Here is a 25267-nt window from a genome sequence, read left to right as displayed (position 1 = left end):
TGGAGCCTGAAAGTCCCCCACTGTTTTGTATTCATTCATACCAGTGAAGGTCCTGTGTTCTCTTGAGACCTCAGGAGGAAGAGGAAGGATCACAGAGACTTATGACTTCCTCTCTCATTTTTCCTTTCCTCTCTATCACTCTGCTTTCACACACTGATCCCTGTATCAGGAAAAAAATGGGCTTTCATACAGCTCTCACCGGTCAAGCACTACAGCTATTTCTGCTCCTGAATCAGAGAGGTATTTCAGCGCTCGAACACAGCAGAGGAAGTCTTTGTCAGCCATGTTTGGGAATACTGGTAAGAGAGCAGGTGAATGAAGTGTCCCAGTGCTGTATGGAGTGCATTAGAGTCACATTAATATTGCATGCGAGATGCATTTGAGGGTGAAGACAGTTGATTCTGTGGTTGTGGTCAAGAGTATATTAAAGGAGTACATTGGAGAGATGAATGATGAAGAATGAAAGAGGAAGGAGGATGTGAGTTGAGTAAAGCAGAGGAGGGAGAGAAAGAAATGCAAAGGAGAAATAAAAAGAGCAGTCTGTTTATTTGACAAGGGGGCGATTACGATCAGACAAGGTGAGGCGAGCACTTTTGTGAAGGGTATGATCCCTGAGGAGAGGGAAAAATTGGAAGGACGGGCAGAGGGAGGGGGCTGAATATGTGAAAGGAGACGCAGAGAAGGCGAGAGAAGATCGAAAGAAAATGCAGAGAAAGCGGCTGCTTTAAGAAACATCTGGGAGCCATCAGGGAGAGGGGAGAAAAACGCTGGACTCAGCTGAAAGTCTCGGCTCCAATCGCTACACTGCTCCGTGTCCGACTAACACCTTCCCCCAAAAGACAAAAAGCAGAGGAGAGAGAGCACGGTCGATCAGAGAGAGTCCTTGAGCGCTCTTCACACTACAAGGAGTGCTGGAAAAATTGTACAATGCACTGTTAACAAATGGGATTTGTCTGAAGTCAACACATTGCAAAAATGTTAACTGTAAATGACGTGCAGACACGCAACTTGGCATGACTGAGACTCATTTGAAACTGTAAAATGCAACATATAAAAGCTCCACCACATGTTGTAGCCACGCCATGTCCGAGCACTGCAACCGCCTGTATGCCCCCCTTTTCTTTGCGTCTGCACTCATTGATCACCACAGAATTCCACATATGACGTCAGAGAGGGAGGCAGCAAACATCCCTAGATGACTGTAAGAATTTACCTCTGCAGACTCTCACCTGAAAACACGCAGAGACATGCAGTTTCCTGTGTGGTCACAGTGGTGTGAGCAGAGGGTGGCATCTGTCCATGTCTTCGTTGAAATGGCACGGCTCATGTGATGGCATTAGCAGAAATGTCAGTCACCCACTCCCAGCGGTTGTATAAAGGGCAGACTCTTCTTTCTCCGTGGCACCAACATAGCTAGCCACGAAACCAGCAGAACCCCATCGCACGTCTCTATTTCAGTTTCAAAGGATGGAGCAGACAGACAGCTATAGATCATATATACATCAACGCAGCCCTCTTTGAGCAAGAGAAAATCAACTAGTAATGCCGGTGGTATCAGATATCCATCGGAGCACTTAAGAAAAGACTCAAATAAAAATTGTGAGGAAAACAGGAACAAAATTCTTCCTCTGAAGAAAGTTCATTGGGTCATAAAAGTCAGAAGGTATTAACATCTTGGGAGAAAATGTGCACCAATTCTAGTCTGCTTCTTAGGTTACAATAAATGTGATACACAACATTTGACATATCTGCCGGAGGGGAAAAGAAGAGAGAAAGGGAAAGGGAAAAGGGAGAGTATTCACAAGCATGCATGTGCTCAAAGGATTACATGCCAATCTGATCATTAGATATGAGTTCAGTTTTTGACAAGCAGTTATTCTGACTTGATGGAAATTCATGGGAGTCTTGAAAATAATAAGAAAGCTTTCTCTGGGGAAGGTGGATATTCAAACAAACTGTCATAGAAAGCTTGGCAGTTACTGTAAACACACCAACGTGGTTTGGTGCACAGATTGACAATCTGACTGACTGAGCCCAACACTCTCAAGATCCACTGCAAATATAAAGTAGCACCAGTTGATCCATTTCTAGAGAATGTACAAAGTAAATAAAGGCTAAATATCAGAGGTTTAAAGTCTTAATCTGCACAAGGTGAACTGAAGCAGATTACACTGCATTTTCAGAATTCACTGTGGTCTTTCATTATGTTTCATTGTGAAGAGTCAATGTCTTCTGTATAATGTGGATTGCCCTTTACATATACCCTGTGAAAAGGTGTGATACTTACATCCCTGTAACATCTTGCGTTCAACATGAATGTCAGAGGCGTAATGGTCAGGCCAAGTCCTACTATTCTAATACTGTGCTGGCATTAGAGGTAGTAACAGAGGCGTTAAAGTGGTGGTCACAGGAACGCTGTGAACCAGCAACGCAGGCAGGACACAACAACGCTGTGTGTGTGTGTGTGTACATGCCTAATTGTGTCTGTATGTGAAGTTCCTGCTGTGGGACATCTTGTACTATCGATACCAATGTGAACTCACACACAAGGACCAAATGACAATCTCTAGTCTTGAAATATGAAGCCAATGCAGGAGTGCTAAAAACTGCAGTTCCTTGAGTGTCCACTTGAGGCTGGCTCCAAAATGACTAGAAGCCACATACACAGCCATTCTAAAAAAAACCATTTACATAAAAAGTAAACATGTTTGGGGCGCTGGTGGCCTCGTGGTCTAAGAGCCCCACGTTTAGAGGCTACAGTCCTCGACGCACAGGTTGCTGGTTCGATTCCCGACCAGTCGACCTTTTTCTGCACGTCTTCCCCCGCTCTCTGCTCCCCACATTTCATGTCTCTCTTCAGCTGTCCTGTCATTAGGCAAAAATGCCCAAAAACATAACTTAAAAAAAATAAAAAAATAAACATGTTTACATAAACAGGATATTGGTCTTACTGGTAAATTCTTTAACTGCACACCGTGTGTCCTTCTGTAACTCATTAGATTTAAAGATATTAAGGTTACAAGTTTCACATAATTGGGGGAACGCTGTAGTTGTTAGCGAGGAGGCTAAAGGCCCACCTTAACTCAACATCTGTGCCTCTTGTTTGGTTGACTGAAAGTAGGGTTGGGTTGGCATTTCCAATATGGCGACCCCTGTCGATAGGCTTCAAAACTCCACTTCAGAAACCAATGGATTGCGTCACAAGGACTACGTCTATGTTTAAACACAGTCTATGACTTGAACACCATATTACACCGTCTGGGGATCAATTTGAAAGTACAAAGGTAGGATGATGGTGGAGGTGTGTAACTGTGCTATTGCAGGATCACAATTGGAGAGGACTATATTTAAAAATATATACAAGGCCTTACCTAAGGAGTGTGCCACAAAGTGAGATTAGAAGGTATGTCACGTCTGCCGAACCTAAAGCCAGAGTTTTCAGTGTCACGTATTAGATCACCATGGAAGTTTACTCTAAACCCATAACCTATAGTCGGGACAAGTTTTTTTTTTAAGTTACTGCTTGAAACTGGTTGTAAAGTGCAGTCACTTCATTCATTAATGCATGATGATGTCCCCCTCCGCAGCAAGCTAAGTCAAAGAAAACCTGGGCATTTAATTTTTTCGATATTCAACGCCATTCTAAAAAATAATAAATAAACATGCATAAATATTTATCACGTTACTCATTAACTGCAATACAGAACTATCTTCCTATCAAAGTCAGATCAATCCCATTCAGCTCTGTCCTTATATTTCCTAATACTTCAGTTATATCTGGAAACAACAATGACAAGCTAACATCAGAATTCATGTCAGGGAAACCAACGAAATGCATTCCTTCATGAGCCATTTGTGGAACGCTTCTTTCCATCAAATTTGTAACAAGTCCAATTCCTGCTGGTAATCCCGCTCTGAGAGAACACATTGATATGTAAATTGTTGTCTCAGAAAGGCAGAATGGTTATTATAAAGGGGACAAGGAGCAAAAATGATTCAGGGATGACCCCGGTAATGTATTCATACACTGCTGTCACATTACTGTCCCAACATTTCTACCAAGATCTGAGCTCCATAATACTTTTTATTTCTTCAGAGTCCAGGAGATTACAGATGAATAAAGAAATAAGGAAGAATAAATGACTGAAGCATAAAGCCTTTTCATATTACAGGCTTCTATTGCTTTTACTAAAGCTACAAACAGTATGTACCTGCATCATTTTCAGCTGCTCAAATATGTTTTTGCAAATGTTATGACTCTAATGAGTTTTTGGTTCGCACACCAAATCCCTGTCTGAGTCTGATCTGCATATCATCATCTTTTAGGTGATTTCCTCCACTCCAGAGCTGCTTCACTCTTCCCTTCCCCCACCTCAATCCTCTGCCCTCCTTTTCTCTAACTTCCATTTTTGCACTCTTCATTTCCCCCACACACACACAGACCCCGCCTCTCGTCTCTTTCTCCTCTTCTAGCCTCTTCTTTTCTGGCACATCCCTCCGTCTTTGTGTTGCCATCCAGAAGAGGGTAGCAGTGACGATAGCTGTGATGCACGACCTACACAAAGTGTGCCCTGGACAGTGTCGTGGAAGAAACATTCATGATCATCACCATCATTGTCACAATCATCAGCCAGATGAGGAAAGCCAAACTTGAGCTCTGTCCATCCCCATCAGGCTGGCTGACAGTCACAAACTCATCTCTTATTCACTCCACTCATCTATTATGAACAGGCCAAAGGAGCCCTGAGAGGCAGGAGGTTGCAAAGGCCCCTTTTCATGTGTCATCCACAACTGCAGCTCAAAGACACATCCAGATGCAGCGCTCCGTGCTCAGCTCTTATCATCAATGTCCTCCTTCAGTCCCTGTGAGAGCAGCAAGCAGCTTGTCATCATGCCTTTAGCCTCTGCTGCTATGTGCAGATGTCATGCATCTCATGGTGAGGTTAGGGTTAGATCATCCAGCCAACAATGATGTGCTGATGAAAGAGAATAGACATGTACAAATACGTATTTTCCGTCACATGTTCATGTCCTACTTTGGGTTCCATTCAAAGGGCAAATATGATGTCAGTATGCAACTTGAATCTGCAATCTGATTGGTCGCTCCCTTCAGGGGGCAAAATGCACCGACAAAAACAAAACGTTCACGCAGCGAACATTAATCCTGCTCAGGTATTTACACAAGCCTCCATTTTTCTGTCCTCATGCTACAACATTGTTTCTCTAACTGTGATTTACCACCCAAGTGGGACCAATAAGAAGTAGCAAACACTGACATTTAGTCCTGGAAAACAGATTTAGAAAGGGAAAGCAGCCTTCAACAGTCGGGAGAGTGCATAAAAAAGCTTCATGTCGGGATCAAAATTTACAGCTTTGTCATCAAAGATTAGGTACCTTTGATGTTGTGTTCAAGGGACATCTTTCATATTAGGGAACCTGAGCCTCCATGATGTTATCCAGAGAATACAGCTGTCAAATGGTCACTTCTAGTGGGAGAGATCAGAGGCTAATAGTTGAGTTGGCCATTACCTGTGTGCAAACACTGCTAATTCTGACAAGTGCATAAACCTCCTGGCAATTCTTTCCTGGAAAGATATAAACCTCTTGGCAATAGAAATGCTCTCATGTTCTCAACACTTCATTTCCTGTAAATGAAGCTAGCTAGATGGCTTTAAGAGACACAAGTGTCCTCTCACAGACACCTACAGCTTCCCAGTCACAACTTATTTCCATATCAGGCAATGAAGCTGGCATTGGGAAGCCCATAGAGAGAGAGAGAGAGGTAGGCAGATCCTTAGATGAAGGAGGAAGCATCCATGGGAGAATTAGCGTGACATGCTCAGCCCTACAGTGTGTGTGAGAGAGAGAGTGTGGTGCATTAAGTAATCTGACCTGAGCAGCTAAACACTAGCCGTGCAAGTCAGCCGGATCTAACAAGCTCGGCTCAACATTTTCATTTGCACGAGATTTGACTGTAACATGCAGAGTGTGATTATCCAGCAACACTGCAGTTCTTCTTTAGATGATATTAAGATGCTAACATTTCAGCTGTCCAAAAAGAAATGTGTGTGATGTTTTATAGTGTATTTTTATCTCCCCATGCTGTCAGTTTTAACGTTGGTTCACTGCTTGTTTTATATTTGTTTGCCTTGTAGTAGAGATAGACCGATATGTTTTTTTCAGGGCCGATACAGATTATTAGTAGTCAAGGAGGCCGATAACCGATATTTGGAGCCGATATTCATTCGCAGTAAAAGGGGAAATATTGTTATATAGTTCTCTAAAGTTTTCTACAGAAAAAATTAAGTTTGCCAAAATTTCAATATAACTGAAATGTTAATCTTTCACTTATCTTTGTTTTATGGGGGTATTTCAGTTTTTTAAAGTGGGGTTGTATGAGTTTTAAATCACTAGTAGTTGTAGGGGCCACAAGGGATGCTGCTCAGCTCGACCCCTGTGATGAGAAACTGCAGGAGAAATGGAACACAAGCTAGGCTACGCTTTCTGCAGACGGTTTCATTTCTGCCACGTGATTTAGTGTTTAAGTGTATGCTCTACTTGGAGTTACCTGGTGGTGCGGCTGCATTAGAGCCAAAATCTTACCGGCCCTCTGATTTTTAAAAAAGGCCGATGTCGATATGCGTCAAAATGACGAATATCGGCGCCAATAATCGGCCCGGACGAAAATCGGTCTATCCCTACCTTGTAGTTATCTGTTTGCTGACATTCTTGATAATTTATGAATTTAACTTGTCATGTAGTGCTGTAGTTCATACAATCTTTTATCAATAAATGATATGTACATTTGTATATTTGGAGGCACATTTTCTTCCTCCATTGGAGATTCAGACGGTGTCATAAAGTGCCGCTCTGATTTGTTTTGTCTGGGAGTAGATTGATTTTTAATTATGCAGATGGCAAGCACCTGACTAATGAGTGTGTTTGTGCATGTTTATTTAGCCTGTTTAGCTCTTCAATGTTTACTTGACAGGACAAAATCCTCTCTGAAAGAGCAATGCAAATCTATTAATTTAAAATACTAAAAGCAAAAAGTCAAGTCAGCTTTTTGGTCAACTTCTTTCTTGTATAATCAAGATTAATTTGTGATTGGAAGGCGTAGTTTACAGAATGTTGTCTCTAAATCAGTCATTACTGAACTCACCTTATTATACATCTTGGTTGAATGTTGTTACGCTGTTCATTCTCAACATGACAGCAATGTGTTAACATTCACTCTGACTCATACACAGCACACTGCTGTGTCAACAAAGAAGCATGCTGGTGTACAACACCTGAGCATTAAACACACTCCATAAATCACTCATGTCACATTCTGTTTCCTGTTGACAGGTCTGCAAAAACCATGTGGCAATGATGGGCTTTCATTTCACTTTAAGTCATTGCCTTCGAGAAACTAGAAGAAATAGAGTTGTGTCTGTCACAGCTGAATGCTTGATACTGTATGAAGATAAGAAGGAGGAGAGAATGGACGGGTGAGAGGGTAAAAGATGAAGATATACGGGGAGGGAGAGAGTAACAGACCACACAGAATGATGGGCAGCAACTCTTACGGATCACTGAAGACTGAAAGATGGGAGGCTGCGAGAAGAGAGGTAGTGGCAAATCACAAGACGACCTCTTTTACCTCACTGACATATGCTTACCAGTAACCCTGTGATTTAGATCTTAGAAATAATGTTGATGTGCTGAAGTTATAATACTACATAAGATAAGATACTATAATACTTTATTGATATCTAGGGGGATATTGGGTTGTTGCAGAAACACAGACATAGTAGCAAGTAGTAGTACAAGAATAAGGGTAGAAAAAAGTATGAATAAAGAGGTTAATATAAAGGTTATTACTTATTTCATTATCCTGCGCAATGGCATAGTGTTGTTCCACTTTCACGTTTCTTCTCCATCAGACACAAAGGTAAGAGAAGGTAGCCTATTTAAAACAGATGCAATACATCAGACCTGGGCATTTTAAGGCCCCCGGGCCACATCAGGCCCTTTGGCTGTCCCTGACTGTGAGGTTAATGGGTGATCAGATTCAGAAATAAAATGTACAGTAAATAAGCATACACCATGCATCCAATGCCAGTGAAATGCTTTTATTTTGAAGGTGACTTTTTGTTGTTGTGATTTACGCGTGGCCGTATTCCCGACCCGTATGTGCGTGGCAGGTGGAGCATGTGAAAAGTATATGCCGCAAAGCATACAGTCCGTGATTGGCTAATTAAGCTAACTGCTAGACTTGAAAGAGGTCCGCTCCCGTTAATAAAAGAAAGATTGACACGGAACGTAGAGTTTTGGACAGCTAAGTATTTATTTTATGTAGTCAAAGGTAAAGCTGTGAGCTTAGTTTGTGGAGAACAGATCTCTGTGTTTAAGGATTACAATTTAAAATTGCCACTACGAGACAAAACACGCCGAGTTGATGATACGATTGAAATATTGCAAAGATGTGCACATTTTCAAATCTGTAAATACTTATGGAAGAGTGTAACAATATTGGTATTTTCACAATGCCAGTTTTCATGATACCTCAAATGTTTTGAGTTTCTAGTCAAAACCAAAAAAATTCGCTGTTTTTAATAAAAAGCTATAATTTACGTTGAGCAGAGTTGAGATCAGTTTTTTGTCCAGCCCTCCTAAACAGTCCCCGTCTCTCATGTTGCCCCTTTGGAAAATTAATTGCCCACCCCTGCAATACATCGACTGAATTGCTGTACAAAAGAAATTAAATAGCACTTAAAAGTAGCACACTTTTAAAAACGAAGCATGAAGCTGGAGGACTGTGGCAGATTATCCTATCCACGGCTTTCAGTCAGTTAACGTTTTTTAATGAACCAAAGTTCAGAAAAATCATCCTTTTACACTTTAAGCAGTGCTGTGATGTAATCTGAACCCAGAGTGAAGTTTCTTAGAAAGACCATTTAAGTCGAGGCCCTGTTTGCACTCAAACATTTTCAATAGAAAATGGTAAACTATTGCTGTTTATTTACACGAAGATGCCGTTTTGGGCGACTGAAAATGTAAACTTTTGAAAATGGGTTCCAGTGTGGAATATTTGTGAAAACGCAACCCCATCCATCCCCACTTAAACGAGTGATACGCTGGCCCTCAAAAAAAGGTGACATCACAAACCCCATTCACACATACGTATAATGTTACCAGTCAAATAGCCATGTGCAAGTAGGAGGACAACAAAAGTGGCCGACCGCTGAGCTGTGTTTGTGCTGCTGACTTGAAAGCAAAGGAAAGTCTTTTGTGTTATTAACCCTCCTGTTATGTTCGTTTCTCTGGAACAGCAATTATGTTCCTGGGTCAATTTGACCCAGGGCATATTCAGTTATCCAAAGGTGTCGGAACCCCAAAAAATACCAATACACATTTGTTTTAATCTAATTTTTTACTCCACTACCAACCATTTAAATCAAGATTTAGTGTAATGATGTTCTTTAATTCTCACAGATCATGGTTCAATGAGGATAACTCACTCATTTTTCATTAAAATTCATGTTAAAACTTTTTTAAATATACATTGGAAAGCCCTAAATATAAATACAATAGTTTTACATGACATAGATTTTTGTTTATTTTATTTTACATTTTTTTAAAATTATTTTTATGAAGTGATATTCATAAATTAACACGACACCTCTTCTGTCACATGCTGCCCAGATTTTTATGCTGCATTAAGCTGGTTTGGAAGGCATATATTACCTAAAATAGACTTTAAAAAGGGTCAATTTGACCCCTAACATAAAAGTAGGGTTAATGGGTCCTTTCTCATGTAAACAAGGCCCTAGTTGTCCTGTTAATTTTAGGTAACCTTCCTGTTTCCACTTTTTAGGGTTCATGGTTAAGTGGTGTCAATTTGACCGTGTGTTAACCCGTGCATTCACGTCTAGTTGATGAACTTTTACTTCAAGAAATCAAACTTTCTCACCATGTTTGTTGCAGTCAGTCGAAGAGAATGGGGCATCTCTCGGCTCAGAAGTCTGATGCTAGGTTTCCAGTTACAGAAGTTAAGTACAGTGATATAGCAAGAAAAGGCATAGGCAGTTTGCAGGCTGCTCTTGTGCAGTAGTGGATGGGTAGTGTCAGTGATAAAGTAGTAGTGGTAGCTTTCTGTGTCCATTCAAATCAATCCCAATGATTTGTTCGTAACGAAGATAAAGCATGAAGACTGTTTGTTAAGACAGAAGCAGGAATTTCAGCAAACAAACATAAGCAAAGCAAAAGGAAAAAGCAAAGCCACCACAGTGTAAGCTAGCAGGGACTGAGAAGCAGCTTTCATTCTGTCTGAGGCTGAGGATGATCTAAAGCAACCTGACAGGGGAATTGGTTAAAAGGCAGACAAGAAGCATGACATTATTTCCATATGTTGACCTCAGTCATACACAACCTCCATCCTCCAGAGATACGTACACGGGAGATACATTATAGCACAAATCCTCCAGGATTGAGATATTCTATTTCACATGTGGTAGAAGGGAAGCCCAGGCTAGGCATGGCTAATGTGCCTTCACTAACTGGTTCTCCCCTGGGCTTGGGATCAGAACACAGAAAATAGCCTTTGCCATTTCTTTCTGCATCTGTCATCAGCACACAGCATGCTGCGATCACTATCATCCAATCCACTTCCCCTGACCCTCATAAATCAGCACATCAGCCAGCCACGATTAAGATGCAGAGTCAAAAGTGAGACTTAAAGAGCAGTCTGGAATATAAGATGCTCATGCTAGCCTTGAATAAGGAATGTTTCCCCTTGTGCTGCTAAATCAGTTTTCAAAGATTTCTTTTTTTAACTGAAATAAATCTTGAGAAGGTTAATTAATTCTCATGTCATTGTATGCACTACACATTGTAAAAACCTCTGATACACGATTAACTTAGCAATAAAAAATTAATATCCAGAAGATAAATCACTGGTAGAGGTCAGAGACATGAGTTACAGTTGGTCAGGAAGTGGAGCGTAGTCCTTTTAATGTTCATGTGGGTAATTATTTGTGGTATGATGATCACCAGCTGGAGGGTGTACAGTCTTATCACTTTGCAGGATCTAAGCCCCCCAGGTCCTCCCTTACTCCCACAAACAAGAATAAAATATTCTAAGATATATGAGCACATTTTACACCAGATCCAAACACAGACTGCAACCCCAGAGTTCAAATAGGAAGTACCCTAATCATACATTTGACATGTCTTGCACTCTCACTGCTGCCGTTTTCCTCTGGCGCTTAATACTCGCATAAAATACTCTCATCTATAAACAGCAATATGCACTGTTGTTCAGCTGCACAGACTGATTCTGTAGCTGAGTGGAGAGGGAGTGAAAAGCTGGGTAAATGGCCGAAGGGCCATTCGACACTGTGGCAGAGCACCGATGTTGAACCAGCAATGAATGAGTGTTGGGCAAGCACAAAGACAGAGCCTGACATGAACTCATTAATGCAGACCTTTCTACTGCTCACAGGTCAGCTGTAACTAAGACTTATATAACCTCAACACACTGACTTTCCCCTTTCCGATGGTCACACTGTGATACATGCGGGATGTCAACTAGGTCTATTTGACTGACTGCACTGGAGGACCATGTATGGGTCACAGCAGGGCTGGTCAGACAAAATGATGCTATAGAAGCAGAGTGGGGGTTCTGGCACAACTTCACTGACTTACAGAGTGCACAGAGAAAGAAGGAGAGTCTAAAAGGGTCATAACCCCACTTATAGTTTTAAGAGCAACTTTATTCTTAGACCTGGCCTTCATCGGGACATAATAAATAAAAATACAACTAAGATACCACGAATCCTCACTTTCCTAGATATAGTTTACTTAGAGCTTTCCACTGCTCGGGATGATCACGGTTAAAGAGTGTAATATTGAAATGTGGGCTTCTTTTGCTGAAAAACTGAAAGAATAGATCTAGCCTCTATTATGATCTGTGTTGTGGTCTGATGCAGCTGCTGGTCTCAGTTTGTTCTGGGGTGGGTTTTTATTTATTTCTAAAGTTATATATTTTTTGGCCTTTTTGCCTTTATTTTATTGGACAGCTGAAGAGAGACAGGAAATGTGGGGAGTAGAGAGCGGGGAAGACATGCAGGAAATAGTCGACCGGCTGGGAATCAAACCGACGACCCCTGCGATGAGGACTGTAGCCTCTGTACAAGGGGCGCTTAGACCACTAGGCCACCAGCGCCCCAGGGTTTTTATTTATTTCAATTTTGTTATTTTATTTCATTTATTTATGTATTTATTTTATTTTATGTGTGTCTACATTTATGTATGAATACTTGAACTTAAATTTGTGTGCGGCTGCTTAGCCATTGTACTTCCTTGCTACTGCAAATGTGATTACAATGTACACTATTTGTCAGTATTTGTCGTTTTTCTATAAAAAAAAAAGGATACCACAAAGCGTAAAATATTACAGAGATTGGATGACATTTTAGGGAACATCTTGACTACCACTCTTGTCTGGGCATGAATAATGAAGCTCGCGACAGGAAGCAATTAGCCAATCTTGGCATAAATTAAGCAGAGATTAAGAGTTCTTCAATCCTTGCACCTATAGTTCTTCTTTATCCTTCAAAGGTTACTGTTTACAGTTCTTCTTCATCCTTCAAAGGTTACTGTTTATAGTTCTTCTTCATCCTTCAAAGGTTACTGTTTAAGAAGAAGAACTATAGGTGCATTTCGACCAAGAGTTCCGGGGTCTTTTAGCCTCCAGAGCTACTTTCCCTTGAACTAAAAGGTTCCTGTGCCCCCATTGTTGTCTGCGTTTCGACCGTGGGCTGAAGTCCCGGGTAGATTGGGCAAATCAGGCCAGTGACGTATGGAGAAAAAAAATTATATTCAATAATATTTTGAAATCTTAATAAAAAACTAAACTAGTGTGCTTTCCCAGGAACTCCCTCTGCGTTTCAACAACTGTGTAAACTCCACAAACACCATTACATTCAACCGAAAGTCCCAGGACCTTTGAAAAGTACTACCCCCCAAGCAGGGGCTTTTCAGAGGGGGGATTATCTACCCCTGAACTAAATTTAGACCCTGGGTCCTCAAGTTGAAACGCACGTATTTCAGGGGTAAAGTCCCTAGTTCCAGGGTAAAGTTCCTGTGGTGGAAAAACGCCTAGTCTACTTCCCCCTAAAAGGTTTCTGTTTGGAGTTTCTTCACTTGTATTTGTTTGAATTAAGAAGCAGGACATATACGAAAAAGTGACATGGCGTAGTGTAGTTGTGGTGAAGCCTCTGTGGTCATTAGTGCAGAATGTTCACAGTTTAACTTCACCTATATGTGTTTTATTATGTGCAAGGAAATCTGAGCGTCATCCTGAGTGCACAGAGTTACCAAAACAGTCTTAACTTGAGGTGAGACGAGTTAAACAAATACTGTGACCACATTTTAATCCAAAATGTGCAAGTTGTTTGACTGCTAGATGAATCCACACATGTATTTAAGCAAATGCATACAATCACTTTGATAGCCTGTGTAATGCTCCTCAAATTAAAGCTAACCCAAATAAAGAGGGGTTACCCTGCAAGGTAATCTGGAACGCAGCAAACTACACATCACAACCGAGCAGTGCCTGGCTTCCCCAGCTGGATGATGTTCAGACAGGATCATGTCTCTGTGTGGACAGAAGGGGTCAACATTTAGAGCCACTTAACGATGAGATTATTGACCGTCCCTCCGTGCGGTCTGCACAAATGGAAGGGTCCAAAGCTGTCAAAATATATTTGGGGGCAGTGCTCAAACGGATGAATAGCCCATCACATTGCATAACACAAGGAGATGAAGATATGGATAGACAGTTATGTCAAAACACAGACTCGCAGCATCTCAAACAGACTTGAAAGAGAAACACAGAGATAGAGAGGCCACTCAATAAAAAGACCATTAGGCTTCGTGCTGGAGCAAAAAAAATCAGAAACATGATGGAGAGCCAATTAAGACTGTGGCTACAAAGAAAGAGTTAGGAGGTTTACAAATGCTCCTGCAGCTGCCCTCTTTTCTGCGCACACAGAGAGTATACTAACTTCAGCTCCCAGCAAGAATCCCTTATATGGGCTGTTATCACATAATACAAAGTAACATGTTTAGCTAATATGATTTGTAGATTACCATTTCCAAAGCTAGATGATGTTGAAATGCACCGAGCAAACGATTAGATTTGACTGAGTAAAATATGTATCCTAAACACGAAACAGTGAAGCATGAAGTCAAATTTTAGAGGATGAATTTTGATCATAAATCTCTAGAGATGTTTCATAGCCCTTAGTAGGCCACAATAATTAATCAGACTCTAAAATAACACTACTAATAGGAACAAGTCATCGTCCTGCCCTTCCCTGACCACTTCCTCCTCTGAAATATGTGCAGCAGTGAGGAAAAACAATTCTTATCCTGGATTTAGAGCTGCAGCTCATGGATTTTGTTTTCAGTGTAATGCCTTCAATCATTACTGTGACAGCGGTGCATGTAGCCAAAGGGAAAATTTGTGTTTTTGCACAATGAGAAACTCATATAGATGATTAAGGAACGAGTTAGAAAAGCTGCAGAAGAGGGAATAGATCCAGGATGGAGCAGTAGAACCCTAGAACCAGAGGAGCTGAAACACACTCTCAGATGCATTGTCACACATGATTAATGGAGCAACTTAATGAGGTTCACATGTCACAGCACAGAATGTGCTTCCACTATTGCTGTAACGAAGATTAATATTAAAGAATATGACATCAATAAGTTCTCATGTGCAAACATGCTGTGATTAATCCAGAACACAAACAGTTTATCAGGAGTATTCCAGTGGAGATATAAAGGCGATGGGATTGGCTCATACTGGGTGTGAGAGGAGATGAAGGAGGAAAACTCATCTCATGGGTTGTATGAACAGACGTCACTTCAGGGTAGCATCCCAGCGTTCCCTTCACAGACAGGCTGAGCCAGGATTAGGTTGTGCAGGCAGAGCTGCTGTCCGCTTTCTAAATCTGCCTGCCAGTCTCTCCATCAATCATTCTGTGCGCTCCAAATGATGTCACTCCTGAAGTCATGGTTAGGACAAACCTTGGTAACAATGTGATAAACATCCTGCAGATAACCACTTGAGAAAAACGCTGGGAAAACAATGTGCTAAAGAGACAGTGAAAGAAAAACATGGATATGAAGAGTAGGGATTTCTACATTATGAAATGCTTTTATATATTTATAACACGTTCCAAGTTTACAATGTCAAGTACCATGGGGTGGTTTGAGGTGGAGGTTATGGTGTTAAAAAGCATGATGAAAATATGACATGTTAAAGTTAGTCTCTTTTGAATGGGTGCTGACTGATTATTGAGCTATGTTTAAAGAATACATCAGCATTTTATGAATTTTCAAGGTAATACTAGCAAAAATAAAGTTCTTAGCATGCATCAATGACTGATCAAAGCACACATGCAGGATACATTTAAAATGTTACCTGTACCAAAGACACAGACTCGACATGTGTCAGACAATCGAGTCCACTGAGGAAACGTTGCTCTTATGCAAAAGCAGCTTGAAGCAGAGTGTGTCATGAACTTGCGCAGAAAGGACCGGCCTTCCAGGTCTTCTGGGTAACACTGATCATTACTGCAGAAAACACTGCAGTTATGGCCCACTTCCTATTTATAAAATTGTCTCTAACTTTGTCACAGCCAAACGCTCTGATTCATTAGGTGAGTATTGTCGTCAGAACTGTGGGAATGTTATGTACTCACTGTTACAAAGAGCTGGTAGGTCCATTCAACTGTCACAGTACACGCTTATCACTGAGAACTTCCTGCCCACAAATGGCTTTAAATCAGCGATCCTGTGATTAGTCTGACAATTGAGTTATCAAACAACAAGAAAAATAAGTGGGTGGTTAGAAGTATTTTGAACATTTAAAAAGGGCATGTTGGGACTTTGAATATTTTCCAAATGCTGCTAATTGTGCACAGCACAACAAATATGAATGTTGGATATCTTCAAACCAGTACAGCAAAATCTCACCAAACCAACATGAACTAAATGTCTTCACGAGGTCAAACTGCCAAATTGAGGAAGGCACAGTGTTTTATGTTTCTTTTGTTTTGCTACAGGATGATGTTTTTTCATTGCAAGGCAATGATTTATCAATCTCATAATTAATGAATGTGTAAAAAATATGGAAATATGAAAAGAGTTTTAAAAACCCTCAAAGGTTAACACATTTTCACAGACTTTGCACTACTTTGCTATGCTATGCACTACACTATGAAGTGTAGACAAAAAGTAATAACAGCCTTCTGAGGACAGTTTTCTTAAGAAAAAAAACCATACTTTTATCGCAGAGCCTTCCCGGATTTTTTCATTTTATTTTTAATTATTTTATTTTAACCGTCTTAAGAAATATGTTTTAAAATAATTGTATTCCTTTAAAGTTCTTTTAGGGGAATTTTATGTCTTTTAAAATATGTGTTATTTCTTTATCTTGACTTGTGTGTTTTTATGATCTGCCTGTTTCATTTGCTGCCCATGTAAAGCACTTTGTAACCTGGTTTTGAAAAGTGCTCCACGAATAAAATAATTAATATTATTAAATATGAAGCATGGCACAACTGTTTTGGACAATAAGTCCACAAGAAAAGAGAGATTTGCAAATCAGAAAATAGCTGAAATTGACAAGAATATCTTAAGTGCAATAACATACCTATCTATTTATCAGATAGAAGTGTACATAGTGTGTACACATCTGTAATAGTGGCCATATTTTATTCTATTTTTCCCTATTCTATTTTACCTTTATCATTGCTATTATTATTGTTATTATATTTTTAACTATGTTAGTGCATTGTTGTTTTCCCCTGTACCGTGTTGTAAGCTGCTGTAACAAAAGAATTTCCCCCAATGGGGGACCAATAAAGTATATCTTATCTTATCTTAAAGGTGATAACTGTTGGGTTTTTTTTATTGTTCTCATCCAAATTACTGAATGAAAGACAGAATCTACCTAAGTTAAGTTAGGCTGGTGGTGGGCTTATTGTAATGGCTGCAGAATGTTTTGCCTCCATATCTTGCAGTCATCTCCTCTCTGCCAAAAACATTTCTACGAGTTGTCACAGACCATTGACAATGCATAAGAGAACCTAAAAACATCAGAGTGCCAAAAACTTCAAGTGCATTTTCTGTACAAATAAACAGGACTACACCTGAAGGCCTCATTATACCTCATGCAGGAGACCTATCGGTAAATCCCCATGAGTTTTATGAGTGTGAGCGTAGGAGACATTGAAGGGCATGACGGCCATATTGCAGCAGACCTCTCACTGAACTCAGTTTTTCTCTGCAGGCATGTTCACTAACAGCTGAGGCCAGCAGGGGTTCTGCCCTGCCGGCCCAGTCATTAGCTCTTCCGCAGCATGCTCCCAAAGATGCTCTGCTAATGGACGCCAAATAACTCCAATGCACACATAAAGAACTCCTACTCATACCGCAATGAATGGATGAATTGCTCCTTTGAGCCTCTCCAACACCTCATGTCCTCCTCCATACAAACAAGTTGCATTTGTCAACATCTGTCATTGTTTCCCCTTTTATTACAAACACAGTATTCCATGTTGAACAGGTACATCATACAGTAGAAAACACACCATTTAAAAAAGCATAATGAAGGTTATCTTAACAGCTATGTTAAAAACAGTTCATAGTTCATGTTACTTGGGGAGAGGGGTTGGTGTGATTCACACTAAGTGTATACTGAAATATTAGAGTCAAATGACATATGTTTGTCTTCAGACTGGTAAGATTAAGAGCTGCACTGCAGTGTTCTTAACTACTGAGTTATTGCTCCTGTAAAGTTTTCTTTTGCATTAAATGCAAGTCTGACATGACCAGTACAAGGTCATACTTCATTGTCATACACACGAGTAAAAGTACTGCACTCAGCAATTATAAATAGCATAAACTGTTAAGACTTATATCATGTACAATGTAATTACAACAAGTAATGTCCAAATACCCCAAACTGACAGTTACATAGATTATCACAGTAAATACGGTTCTATTCAAACCTTCACAAAACCCCACAGTACACAATAGTATAAAAATAAGTTAAAAATCTGCTTAAATATTTTACACAATACAGTTATAAAATATGCGGTTTTTCGGACAAGGTTACACAAAAAGACTTTTTACACCATGGGCTATGAAGTATATTTTTTCAGTTTGTTGCTTAAAAAAGAAGAAAAACATTCATTTGAGTTGTTGATGAACACAAACTTTGTAAAAAAAAATAATAATAAAATAAAAAAAGTGTTGTCCCCTTTTACACCGCCCTTGGCTACAACAGTCGTTTCAGATATACAAAATTGAAAAGGGGGTGAAAAAAAAAGGAGAACTGCAGCGCTGCCAAGTTATACTTCCTTTAATCGCCACTTCAATTCCCCAATTCAGCAGAGACAGATGAAGAGCGTCCCATCCCATATAGATAAACTTCCTATGAACAAGCCTTCCCCCATAAGTATCAAGTCCACAGATGAGTCCTTACAGGCTGAACACAAAGACAGGAGAAAAAGAGAGAGAATGAGATATTCTCAGTGTGTCAGGTTTGAAAAATGGGCTTCATGCTGGATGTTCAGACATTGAGTGGACGTCTTTGTAGACAGTGTATCTCAAGAGTTTTTACTACACTTAACTACTGAGGTCACGTAGAAGAATAACAAACATTATCCAAGTATGACCTCATGTGAAAGTGAGACTAGAGAATGGCGAGGGTTGTGGCTCAAAAATGGCCCGTTCCCCAGTTAACTGGCTTCACGGCGCACAGGAACGGTGACACCGTGGGTGATGACTAATTATCTACAATGATGTCTCACCACAGGAGAGCCAGGGCCATGTACAGAGGTACAAATATTACCATCAAGGCACCAGAATCATTTGATCTACATTATAGGGAAAAGAGTATGGATACTTTGAATGTGTGTAGTTCAGATATGTAGCCTGACAGATGAGCTAACAAGCAGGAATAAAGCATCAGCTGTGTTTTATCATTGTACAAAGACCAACGTCACTGAACTTCTGAAGCTTTGATTGAAAATTCTCTTTTTATGTATCAACATAGCCGTTTTTATACATCAGTGTCTACACAAATACTGCACACTCGGACAAAAGTGCCCTCACTACAACTCAATTCACTTTTACTTCATTCAAATCTGAGGCTAACAAAACTTTAAATTCCGTCATTTTTTTGGGATTAACTAACATTAATCTTTAATTTTTCTAATACATTTAATAAAAAATATGACATAATAAGTCTAATTACTATTCTTTCTATTCCCAGAAAGCAGAGTCTATATCTAGAAAAGTATAGTTATATGTCCAAAGCTTGATCTGTAAGGCAACTAGACTGGTAGAAATTCTTGAAGACGTTTCACCTCTCCTCCGAAAGGCTCCTCCGAGGAGAGATGAAACGTCTTCAAGAATTTCTCAAGAGGTTTGAGAAAGAATTTCTACCAGTCCAAGTTGCATTACGGATCAAGCTTTGAAATACCATGACCTGGATGACTGAGAACCTTCACAGACATATATTTATATGTATTCTCGTGTTGCATAATTTTAGACAACACAGTATGTGCTTATGTTACTTTATCTCCAGAATCCACTTTGAGTTCTTAGGCGGTGTAAGAATGTGTTATCTATTACTCACTTAAACAAGGTGTTCACTTAAGGTCAGTGGTTATCATTATGTTTTCATAATTTCCAGCACAACCTGACTGTATTACAGTTGTGCTCATAAGTTTACATACCGTGGCAGGATTTGTGATTTTTTTGGACGTTTTTCAAAGAATATGAACGATAAAAGAAAAAAAAAATGTTTCATTCATGGTTGGGTGAAGCAACATTTTTATCAAAAAACTGTGTTTAATCTTTTATATCATAAAGACAACAGAAACTACACAAGAAACCATAAATTCTGCCAGGGTATGTAAGCTTATGAGCACAACTGTATATCTTGCACAGCTCAGGTCTTACACCCAATGTTTTTCTATGCTTTTAAAGGTGACATATTATGCTCTTTTTCATCAAAATATGTCTTTAAAGTTTATTGCTCAAAAAAACACTTTGAAATCAGGTTGTGGCATGCCTGTAAACCCCTCTCTTTCAGCCCTGCTCAGAACAGGCTGTTTTCTGTGTTTGTGCCTTTAAATGAGAATGAGCTCTCTGACCACCCCCCGCTCCGGAAGTGGATGTGGCCTCGGCTGTCCAGCACGTTGATCTAATGTTTACATGTTGCATCCATAGACATGGCTGCTCACAGACCCGCGTTACTTCAACCCTCTGAATTTGATCCAGAATCTGATCCTAACGGAGAGGCACCTGCAGCAGGACCTTTCTGAACGACTGGTCACAGATTTAGTGTTTCCTGTTGTTTTATTTGTCAGTATGTCGACGTGTGTCTTGGTACACAGCTACGAACATGTAGCTATGTAGCTATGCTAACTAGCGCTAGCACTTTTCCATGAAAAATAAAAATCATCCACGAGATCTTCAAATCTGCAGACGTGGGGAGTAAAACCGACCTTTGTGTTTATTAAGACAGCCTACAAATAGCATGCCTCCCTCCTAAGCTCCTTGTTAGCACACATGTGTGCAGGGAATGAAAAACGGAGGTGGGGTTGAGTTGTATTTTATACAGTCTATGTGCTGAACAAGCTCCGAGCTCTGACTTCCGTTAAAGACAGGATGTCGTTGTGACGTATGAAAAACATGGAAAACTGAAACGGCTCGTTTCAGCACACATTTACAGAAAGGTGGAGAAATCAGAACAGGGGCAGAATGGATTTTTTTTCATTTTCGGGGGGTTTGTAGACATGCCAGGGAAACATATTTCAGGTAGAGAACCATTAAAAAGTTGATTTTGCATGATATGTCACCTTAAATGTTGTTGTGTGCATTTGTATCCTCGGTGTAAAGCACTTTGTAACTGTTTTTTGAAAGATACTATAAAGATAAAATTGATTACTATTATTACATTTTTTTTAGTTTGACTGTAAATTGCTACAAAATAGCCAAACACACACTATGTTGCTGTGTGTGTAAAATCCATCAATGTCAAAAAGTGTAAAAATGAGTATATCTGTAAAAGCTCAGTATTCAAAACAGACATCCAGTGATTTGCTCCAGCTTACCTGCGCTTCAGCCGCTTCTGAGGAAGTGCTCTGAAAAGATAGAAACAAGAATATGATATGTATGCGCTCATTTCTTTCCTGTCTGATTTGTCATGCAACTTTGCAACAACATGCAGACACACTGTTACTATCATATCTGCCACTATGTCGGCCCCTTTCTGTCACACATGCAGGTGTTCAAATACCCTTCTGTGTATACCGCAAGAGGCAGCAACCACCTCATTTGTTTGGAGGAGATTTCATGCATTAGGACAACCTTGACACAAAGTGGCTGAATGCTGACGGTTATATTCACTGTGAAACTAGAGTCCAGCAGCAGCAGCAGCCCCTACAGTTACTCAGCCTTCACGTCCAATTAAAATCAGCCAGTGTGCGGCTGATCAGCTCGCTTGTGAGGTAAAAAAGACCAATCAGTTATTTTAGGCACATTGTTCCTCTTTGAGGATGCATTTTCATCCTTTTGTGGTGTACTTTAAAGAAAGTATCTGTTTTTCATCCCTGGGATTCGTGTGCTAAGTATGGCAAAGCTGCCAGGATTCAAATGATAGCACAGATTATGTTCTGTAGGATGGGATGCAAGTGAAGGCAGAGGGTATGGGCAATTTGGTTACACTGATTTCAGTATTTCTTAGTTGAAAAAATGTGAACTCTTATCAGTTATATTTTAATGTTATTTTAAATTGCAAGACTTCCTCAATTAAATCATTATCTCCATATTTATCACTGTTTACACTTGAATCCAGGCTGAATACACATCTCCAATTGAAGGAAAAACTCTAGGACATATGTTGCAGGAAGTCTCATTTTCATGGCTTCAGTTTCTGACAAATATTATCATATCTTGCTGCTGTGGATGAATAACATCCTTGCCATCAGTTGACATTTTTAACCTGATAGTTGAAGTCAGGGGTTGCTGCCCCCTGGTGGAACAAAGTGTCAATGCTGCTCCACACGCACAAGGAAAAGGTGTGGAGAGCAGAGGCCAGCGCTTGAACATACTTTTTTTTACAGCACTTGAATACTTCACACAATAAATCCTACAGAGGGTTACATAATATTGACACATTGGCTGCATGGGTTTGGATGATAAAAAGTTGATCTCCACTGATGTGTATGGGTGTGTGTCTCTGTGGGAATTAGCACAAAAAAGACCACTGGCATCATCATCACACACACACTGACCTATAGATGTTGGGGTCAAGCATCATGGCCGTGTCCTGCGGTAACTGGGACAAGTGCACCACTTTCGTCTTCAGCTGCGATCGCTCCGTTTCATTCACCCACACGTCAGGTAATCTGCAAGACAACGCACACACATGTAGAGAGAGAGAGGAGACATGTGGTCAAGGTTTAAACTCCAACCAGAGAAAAGAGAGAGAGAGAGAGGGAGAGAAAATTGAGTGTGAGGAAGGTTGAATGGAGCGGGGTGAGAGAGATGAACAAAGAGCCTCATTGAGTCCAGCACACATGTTAACACCTCCCACTGAACACTGAGTACATTTCCATAAGTAACACAGCCTTGACCACAGCACTGAAGACTGATACACATGAACTCGAGTGCACAGATCTGCACACTCTCACACACACAGAGGAGAAGCACGCTGTCCTCCTGTGTTGTCCATTATGAAAACTTACTTCTACACTTCATCTTTATAATAGCTTTTGCTGACTTGAACAAAAGGCTCAATAAAGAAAAAATGGGACCAGAGAACAGCTGTGTCTGAATATGTGCATGCATGTAAGTAAGAGAGGGTTCATGTGCATTTAAAAAGATGCATCTTGTAGGGGACCTCATTGCTGCGGCCTCCAGTTCAAGTCTTGGCCCTCTTGCTGCACATCATCCACCTCTCTTTCCCATGCATGTCCTGCTGCTCTTAAGCTGTCAAGCTGTTCATTTTGCACACTTAAAAGGACTCATGGATAGAGGACACCAGGTAACTCAATTTTTGTCACCTCTTCCAGCAGAAGGGTAGGTGGGTGGTGTCTTTTAGAGTGACAGGCACACACGCACGTGCACATGATGTACGGTACGGCTCAGCTGCACCTTACTGTACAGTTCAATTCCCCATGAAAGAGGGGAGTGTATGAGAGCAGTGGCGTGGCAAGTCGAGGTGCAGAGGAAACAAAGAGCTTAGGGAGTTGACTGCGCCTCCCTCTCCCTCCTCCAGGCCGCCCCCCCCCTGTCTCCACCCCCAGCATTCCCCCCGTCACTACGTGCGTCATCACAGGAGCCCCCAGAGATGCAGACATACACGCACGCGCACACACACACACCTTCTTGCAGGCAGCCACCCAGCCAAATCACTCATTCACATGCCTAGTCAGCCCATTCAGCAGGATGGGGTGATGGCTGTGCTTCACATGCAGCACATTCAGTGCAACTGAGGGCAGGTAGAGGTGGGGAACAAAAGAGACGGGAAGTGATAGAAAACAGACAAGTGAGAAGAAGAAATAGTAGCGGGGGAAAGGGAAAGTGGTGAGGGAGGGAAAAAAGTAAAGTGGCTCATGTTAATGTACAACCACTGGCTTAAACAGTGATTGCAAATCCTTTTATGGTCTGTTTAAGTGCCTGGAGGATGGGGAAAGCTAGAGGATAATTTAGTACACACTATAAAATTTAGATCGCCTCAGTAGTGTACTCATCATCGACTGTTATCCAACGTTGCATTACACGTAATACTTCAGGCTATTAAAGTTAAACTAACAATAATTTGATATCACTATCTGATCTTAACTTGACTTGCTGCTCATCAGTTTGCAGATTTCAGCTCAGATTAAATGCCTTTTATTAAAAGATGTGCACATAGGCAGAAAGTACATGGGTAAAATAACATAAAGTCACAACTAGTGGTGCGTGGTATATGCAATAGACTGTATAAATGATATAAATTTGGCCTACGGTAGAGATTTGGACTCCACTGACCAATCGTGATAACACTTTTTGATGACGTCATCATACCTGCCTCCGTGTAAAAATGGCTTCAGGCACAGAGACCACGGAGCAGGAGGAGCTGGTTAAATAAAACGGGGCTACGTCAGTGATCTGGACTTGGTTTGGATTTAAAAAGTCGGATAGTGAGCAGAAAAACGTCCTTTGCAAGATGTGTCGAGTGACAGTGCCTGCAAGCAAAGGTAACACGAGCAATTTGTTCGACCATCTAAAAACAAAACATGTCCCCAAGTATGAGGAGAGCCAGAGGATGCACTCCACTCAAACGCCCAGTCAGTCTCTGAACACAGGAGGGAAGAAAAAAGTTTGCCCTACTACTACAAAAGCCATTACGATTCACTTGAGCAAAGACATGGTCCCTTACCAAAAAGAAGAACACAGCGGGTTTCAAGCAAGCGGAAACCTCCAGTCTCAAACTATGAAGCCCATGAAGTGTTAAAAACTGCAATTCATCGAGAATCCGCTAGAAGCTGGCTGCAGAAACACCGTAAACCATAAAGACATAAATGGGGAAAAGACGATCTTTGCAGTAATAAACATGTTTACAGCCTGGTTCAAAAAACGGCTTGGCTCTACGTAGTTTATCTCTCTATCGGCACACACTGTACGGGGGGCGAATTTTTTCTAACGTGATGGTTCAGAAGATATTAAGATTACGAGTTTTTGCCCAAATAAGGACATGACTGACTTGACTCCCGGTTGGGAACACATAGCTGTTGGCTAGGAGGCTCACACTATGTCACACTCTGACTGGTTGAGTTCCGCATTTCCAATATGGCTGCCGTCGTCGATTTGCTTCAAAACAGCGCTCAGGAACAGATGGGTGACGTCACGGATACTACGTCCATATTTTATACAGTCTATGGTTTGAAGACATGATTAAAACCCTTTGATCCACGATATGTTGTGCTGAGTAGCAAGTATTTTAATGAAACAGAAATGCCCAAACTGTACAGCCAGCTCCAAGAGAAAGTTGAAAAAAACCTCTGTGAATAGTTATACTGTTTTTATTCAAAATATCAGCAATGTTATTTGTTCATTTGCAGTATTTTGCACCATAGAGTGCTGAGTTTTAATTTTGAGATTTGAGATCTGCACAATAAATGTTCTCAAAATTACATTATGTTTG

The 25267-nt window shown here is 40.6% G+C and overlaps 1 protein-coding gene across 4 annotated transcripts in view; it reads right to left on the bottom strand.

The window, feature by feature from the left end:
* Positions 1 to 527: 527 nt before the first annotated feature.
* The window catches only part of LOC117815018 (zinc finger protein aebp2-like), a 53652-nt gene continuing 28912 nt past the window's right edge, over positions 528 to 25267 (bottom strand). For 2 of the 4 annotated variants that reach the window (XR_004631680.1, XR_004631681.1), the window contains 4 exons: positions 22371 to 22484; positions 21189 to 21218; positions 1230 to 1449; positions 528 to 826 (listed from right to left, as the gene is read on the bottom strand). Coding sequence is in view for 2 of the 4 variants with exons in the window: in XM_034686644.1 (XP_034542535.1) it covers positions 18544 to 18550; positions 21189 to 21218; positions 22371 to 22484 (151 nt within the window). In the remaining 2 variants the exon portion in view is untranslated. Of the gene's footprint in view, positions 827 to 1229; positions 1450 to 17577; positions 18551 to 21188; positions 21219 to 22370; positions 22485 to 25267 lie in introns of those variants that run through there. The other 2 variants (XM_034686644.1, XM_034686645.1) reach the window with 1 other exon arrangement.

This window comes from Notolabrus celidotus, chromosome 6 (genome assembly GCF_009762535.1).
Source record: "Notolabrus celidotus isolate fNotCel1 chromosome 6, fNotCel1.pri, whole genome shotgun sequence".
NCBI classification, from domain to species: domain Eukaryota; kingdom Metazoa; phylum Chordata; class Actinopteri; order Labriformes; family Labridae; genus Notolabrus; species Notolabrus celidotus.
The sequence above is the reverse complement of the archived record's forward strand: the minus strand, read 5'-3'. Positions and strand labels throughout refer to the sequence as shown.